Raw genomic sequence first — 7,195 nt, 5'->3', positions numbered from 1 at the left:
TTTATAAGTTTAGGTGCATGTAAGACATTTTTTAGAGTAAGAGATTTTTGGGAGGAAGGAAAATAGATATGCCCGTGACCAAGAACTGGAATTAAATTACCATTACCAACAACAATAGCATTATTGAATTGATGCTTTAAAGGAAAATAAGGAAGTAAAGTACCTTGAGAACGAGTCATGTGGGATGTGGCACCGGTATCCATATAAAATTGCTCATCCGGAGTAGACAAAGAGAGAGGGTTCATAGCATGATCCATGTCCGTAGGAATATAATTCATAGAAGCATTAGTCCCGGTGTGATAACTTTGTGCCGGTCGCAGAACAATAAGACCAGCAGAAGATCCATTACTTGAAGAAGGAGGAGCCCAAGATGTAGTGGGAAAGGGGGTAGCAGGCCGGGCCTAATGATGTCCGGCCCAAGAATTCCATCTAGAATAAGGAGAAGAGCAAAAAGAGGATGGGCCATGATAGTTGCTATTGGGCCGAGAATAATTAAAAGCATTGGGCCTAGAATATTGCTGCTGCCATGGGCCAGAGGCACTGGTGGAGCTATGGTGGCTGCCACGGTGGTTCTTGCCGCCACGACGAGGGTGGCGGTGGCCACCATGGTGGTAGGAAGGGCCGCAATTGTTAAAATGAGCGGAATTTTTAGAAAACGAACCTTTGTTTGTGGTAATAAGGGCCGAATCATGAGCGGGAGAATTATGTTTATGGTTGGAGCGTTCTTCCAATTCTAACATAGAACGAAGAGTATCGAATGAGGGAATGGGATTCATATGTTGAACCAAAGACCGAAAAGTTTTGTATTCCGAAGTCAACCTATGAAGAACTTCAAGAGCCAATCGAGTGTCGGTGATGAAAGTGCCAAGATTATTAAGAGAAGTAGCAATAGTTTCAAGTTCATTGCAATAAGACTTGACATTGGAAAAAGTTGATAGAGAAATGTCATTAAATTGGGACTCAAGATGAAGAATTTGAGATGTCTTATTATTTTGGAAATTATTCTCAAGACGATTCCAAGCATCAAAGGCACAATCATCGGGACGAACTATAGATTGAAGAAGAGAGGGTCTAATAGAGCCATAAATCCATTTGCGAACAATGTCAACAAGACGTTGCCATTCGGAATCTTTAGAAACTAAAGCTTTAGAGGAGCACTAGTGGCAAAACCTCATTTGCTGCGGTATCTTGGCCATTATTTGCTGCGGTTTTGGCCCCAAGCAATACTGATAGCAGCAAATGACCTAATTTAAATGCTGCGGTTAAAAACCGAAGCAAAAAGGGCTTTATTTGCTGCGGTCAACCCCCAAAACCGCAGCAAATAAGTGGCATTATTTGCTACGGTCAACCCCCAAAACCGCAGCAAATAATGGCACTTATTTGCAGCGGTTCTATGGGCTGACCGCAGCAAATAGCTATTCTTTTTTTCTTTTTTCGTTTTATTCTAATAATAATCCAATAATAATGTAGAATGTAATAATAATGATTAATCCAATAATAATCCAATGATAATCACCAATAATCTCTTTGCAATAAAAAACTCTCGATAATATAATATGATATGTACGTACATATATATACAATAATATGCATTAAAGTCCTAAAAAATTTATACTAATTACAATTTATCAAGGACAAAAATTAGCAAGGTATGCGGCAATCTTGTCTTTTAATTCGCGCATCTCTCCACTTCTCAGAGGGCGTGTTTCCCTCGGAATGTCGTATAAAACCTATAATATAACATAAAATTAAAAGATTAATAAACATTAGATTTTACAAAAAATAATAATTGAAGAACGTAACAAATACTTACGGCATCTATGTTTTCGACTCCAACCTCCTTCACGGATTTTAAGATATCGTCCATGTATTTGAGAGTGTAATAGCCGCACTCAACGAAATTAGAAGGTTGTCGAAAGCACTAAGAGAAAATAGATGTTAGTGCCAAAGAAGCATAAAAAAGCATAAAATCGCAACTTAATACGTAATTTCTAGCATACGACTATGATTTTCAATTCTAACCACTTCAACGCAATAATATAGACCAAATAGTGTTGTGTGACAAGTTTCGCGCAAATCAAACCAAGTTTGAGCTACTTTATGCGCAAAAGTGCCAAAAACGCTTAAAAACGCATAAAATCGCAACTTAACACGTAATTTCTAGCATACGACAATGATTTTCAATTCTACCCACTACAACACAATAATATATATCAAATAGTGTTGTGTGCAAAGTTTCGTGCAAAACATACCAAGTTTGAGCTACTTTATGCGCAAAAGTGCCAAAAACGGTTTAAAACCCTTAAAATCCCAACTTAACACCTAGCTAAATTTCAACCATATGACAATGATTTTCAATTCTAACCACTTCAACACAATAATATATACCAAATAGTGTTGTGTCCCAAGTTTCGTGCAAAACATACCAAGTTTGAGCTACTTTATGCGCAAAAGTGCCAAAAAATGGTTTAAAACCCTTAAAATCGCAACTTAACACCTAATTTCTACCATATGGCAATTATTTTCAAATCTAACCACTTCAACACAATAATATATACAAAAAAGTGTTGTGTGCCAAGTTTCGTGCAAAACAAACCACGTTTGAGCTACTTTATGCGCAAACGTGCAAAAAACGCTTAAAAACACTTAAAATCGCAACTTAACACGAAATTTCTAGCATATGACAATGATTTTCAATTCTAGCCACTTCAACACAATAATATATACCAAATAGTGTTGTGTGCCAAGTTTCGTGCAAAAAGAACCAAGTTTGAGCTACTTTATGCACAAACGTGCCAAACACGGTTAAAAACCCTTAAAATCGCAACTATGATTTTCTGTTTCTGTTTTAAGTGCCCATGTAATAGCACGTGCATTTTAATTAGGCGTGTGCTAATATAGCCGTTATGTTAGTTGAGAGCTCTATATAAGGAGAGCCACACTTGTGTAATAAACAAGAACAGAAGATAGCAGTTGCAGAGGAACAGAACACAACAGCAGCAGCAACAGCCCAACCCGCTGACCAGCCCACCTTGCAGCATGACCCAAGCCTTGGCCATGGAGATCTGGGCCTAACCAATCATGGGTACGTCATCTCTATACATAGGCCTAGCCATAAAGGTCCAATAGCCATGCTGGTAGTGCATACAATCGCTTAGAACACAAGCACAAGGGAACCCAGTTGCTGATCCTAATCAGAACAGCACAGCAGCACAACTTGTGACCAGGTCACCTTGCACGACACGTGGAGACCAAACCTGTGCACCCAGGACCTAAGCTACAGTAGAAATGGAATCTTCATGCAAGGATCTTTCCATCATGACTCTAAGTGTCCATTTCCAAGAATGGGAAGTCATTCAAAAAGTGAGCCCAATGTCACCCAGTCGCCAGTTTTAGTTTGAAGGCATTGTAGAGTATTTTAGTTGTCTGTTATGTTTTTAAGTGTGCAAATGCTTTGAACGTGGTTGTTTTTAGCCGTTAGAGTATAGAAATCTATAAATAAGACTCTGATCTAGGCCTCGTGCAAATGTATCCAACATCGATTAATTTAGTTTCATTTCTCAAATTCACGCGCGAAAGTGCCAAAAACGGTTAAAAACCCTTAAAATCGCAACTTCGCACTTAATTTCTAGGGCGTGTGACGAAACTACCTAGGGCGTGTCATAGTTGCTCAAGGCTCCATGCTGGCATTGGAACCGAGAGTGAGAAATCTTCAAACCCCTTTACTATAGTTTGTACGGCCACACTGATGTGGCCACTTGTAATAGATATTGAATGCACTGTTTGGCCCTCTTTGTTTGGCTGGGCCACGCCATATGCAACCTCAGTTAAGTCGCCATTACTAGCAACACCTAGCTGAGGCAGCAAAAGAGAACAAGGATTCGCCTCCTGAAAATTGTGTCGTTTAGTATAATAAGCATCATAATAAAATATTAAAACGCATTGCAATTTAAATTAATAAGTGCTTATATATTTAAAAACTATGTATCTGTAGCACTGGATCTGGAGTTGGCTCTGGATTTTGAGCAACGTAGTTTATGTTCTCCGGTGTGGGGTTTTCCCCTTCAAGAGTATTAGTAATGAGCTGGGGTGCTACAGGGGTAATGGGCTCGGGTGCTGGCTCGACCAAAGCGTTAGGATCCCCATGTTGACTTTCCTGATCCTCGACAATCGGTTTTGCCAAGTCAACAATGGGTGCTCCCATCTTCTGCAACACGGCGGCCAGCTTGGCGAGAACGTCCTTCGTAATCTCTGCTCGGAGGGTTGCTACTTCATCCCGCAGAGCCGTTCGCGATTGAGTAGCAACACACTCTTTGCCGAATGCCTTCTGTAACCCCACGCAGACGCCTCCTTTTCCGACTACCCGCCCACTGTGGTCTTTCCCTAAGACCATATGCAATGCGTCAACATTGCCTCTTGGGGTGAACTCCCCCGTAGCTGCTTTTTCCTTCCAACCCATCTGTTCCAATAAAAAGGGACATATATAGAAATTAGTATAATTACATCAAAGCCAAAGAATACAAAACAAATCAAAAATATACTTAATAATTTCAAAACTCACCACAGCATCAGCAACCTTCTTCGTTCCCGGATCATTAATGGTAAATTTACCACTTGCATCTCGGGAATGAAGCCCGCAATACCAATCACGCACCCGATCTCCAGCAGGAGTATTCACGGATGCGGAGGTAGTCGTAGATGAGGGCGTGGATGAACTTTGATTGGGGTATAAACCCGCATCCACCCATTCTTTTCGGATCTCATCGTACGTTTTCTGGCCCAAGCGATGGTAAAACTTCCTTTTGCTTGTAGAATCAGAAGCTTTACCACGCTTTTCCTAATTAATCAATAGAAATCGAATGTCATGTATTAGTTTAATGACTGAATCAAAAGAAGTAAATTCAAATTGGTAAACTATAATATAATATGAAATACTTACAACTTCTATGGGAGTTGTTCTTTTGGCAACAAAGGCCTCCCAATCCCTCTTCGATATGTGACACCATATTTCGTAGGCAATCTTCGAAGGTGATTGCTCTCCACCTTTGTTTCCCCTTTAGACCTTTTTGGTCGTACGGGCACGCGTCTTCATAATCCAGCCAGTTACTAGCTTGGATTTGAAATCTCTGAATCTTTCAGCAACAGCTGAAAGAAACACATTCTTCTTGTCCTCATCGCTCTCGATGTGGAAAAGATTCTACAAAAAAAATTTATATTTATTACTGTCAATCAAATTAATTTTAAAATGAAACTAAATGAGTAAAAATAGTAAAGTTGCTTACCACAGTATCATTCCAAAGAGAGTTCTTCAAACCCTCTGGAACCTCGTTCCATGCGTGCAATATGGAAAGCTTGCGGATACATAGACCTACTTGTTTTCCATATTGCCTACGCCATTTTCTGTAGGGTTGACCCAATGCATTGTAATCCAAATGCATGGGTTCTGTGACTTTGAGGTTTTTCGTAGGACCTCGCCCTTTTCTTTTCTTACTGGTAGTGGCAGCACCATTGTTGGGGCGTCTTCAGTCTCAAAATCATTGTCAATCGGTGGAGCGTCTTTAGCCATATGCTCGTATCTCACAATTTGGTCCTCTTCGCTGTCATAACTACGATGCTCATTATCCGAGGTCTCAATGTCGGGGACAATTTCGTCTCTGAATAGATGCATTGTATATCAGTACCTGAAAGAGTATGAATAGAAATATATTAGAACATAAGCTAAGTAATATTAAGAATATGATTATGATTTACATTTCTAATACGTTCAACACAATAATATATAACAAATAGTGTTATGTGCAAAGTTTCATGCAAAACAAACCAAGTGCCAAAAAAACTTTAGAAAGCTTTAAATTCATACCTTGTAAATCACTTAATTCAAATGTATTCCTTCCGTGTAATCTACACGCATATAACCAACATCTACATCATCTACATCATCTTAATCCTCTGATTTTGGAATAATAAAGGGAGGGGAGTCTGTAACACACCGATATTTTCCCGATATTTTCTTCCCGATATATTTAATAATTCACTATTAATATTATATATATATATATATATATATATATATATATATATATATATATATATATATATATATATATATATATATATATATATATATATATATATATATATATATATATATATATATATAAAATTTATTGTTGGGCTTGGTCATGAGATTGGCAATCCTTTTTGGCAATTAGAATTATTTGGGCCCAAACTTTTCCTTAGCCCATCTTTTATTTTCAAAAAATAAATTGAAAAAAAAAAGTACGAGGGAAGGTGGCTGGTCCTATGGGACTCTTGGTGGAGCTTGTAACTCCCTTAGGGTAGTGAAGGATCAAGGCATTAATCCCATATAATTAACCCTTCTTAATTCCTTAATCATTTTCATTTTAACATCCTTTTATTTCTAAAGTTTTCAAGGATAAAAAAAAACATATCCTCTCAAAGTTCCTCCTAATTCACATTCCTAACTCCATTACCCTTCATCATTTGGTGTTTTCCTTTACAATTGTAAGTTCAATTGTTAATCTATGTTGATTCTTAAGTTTTAATTTAAAATTCTATGATTATTATATGTGTTATCTTATAATTCATGTTTAATTTATGAATTTAAAATTTCATGTATGATTTTGGGATGTATTTTTCTATCTAAATTTATGAAGAATGTTTCTTTTTAGAGTTTTTAGATATGCATATATCTGAAGAATAGGATTGGTTTGTGTGATGGGTGATTTTGAAATTTATATATAAATATGAATGTTCATGTAAAATATGTGTGTGTGTTTCTTTTATATTTGGTGGAAAAGTTATTTATTTTATTGGCTAATATGAGAAATTTAAAATTTTGCTAGAGAAAAAAAAATATACTAATATGTATAAAGAAATTGTTGTTGAACAATGAATTTAATCTCCAAGATGGTTTATAAGAATTATATAAATTTGGTCATTAATATTTGATAGGCAATGTACCATTTGGAATTCATTTGTTGATGAATTTTGGTGAATCCCGTAGGGTTAGGAAAATGGTAAAAAAAATCTGTTTATGGGACACTTTTTGGCTTGAAAATAGGTTAAAAATATTTAGAGTACATTATGAATTATGAAAATTGGTGCCCGGGGGTTTTGACGCCTTCCGGACGCAATGGTGAAGTTGGAATTTCAGTTTGGCAGTGTTAACATA

General features: G+C 37.2%; 1 protein-coding gene across 1 annotated transcript; it reads right to left on the bottom strand.

The window, feature by feature from the left end:
* Positions 1 to 401: 401 nt before the first annotated feature.
* On the bottom strand, positions 402 to 3,133 carry LOC130823328 (uncharacterized). The gene is made up of 2 exons (XM_057687946.1): positions 3,103 to 3,133; positions 402 to 1,129 (listed from the first exon to the last, which is right to left on the bottom strand). The coding sequence occupies exons 1-2, from the start codon at positions 3,131 to 3,133 to the stop codon at positions 402 to 404; spliced, it is 759 nt and encodes a 252-aa protein (XP_057543929.1).
* Positions 3,134 to 7,195: the final 4,062 nt, after the last annotated feature.

The sequence above is a fragment of the Amaranthus tricolor genome, chromosome 9 (genome assembly GCF_026212465.1).
Source record: "Amaranthus tricolor cultivar Red isolate AtriRed21 chromosome 9, ASM2621246v1, whole genome shotgun sequence".
Taxonomy (NCBI): Eukaryota; Viridiplantae; Streptophyta; class Magnoliopsida; order Caryophyllales; family Amaranthaceae; genus Amaranthus; species Amaranthus tricolor.
This window is presented reverse-complemented; position numbering and strand designations above follow the sequence as displayed.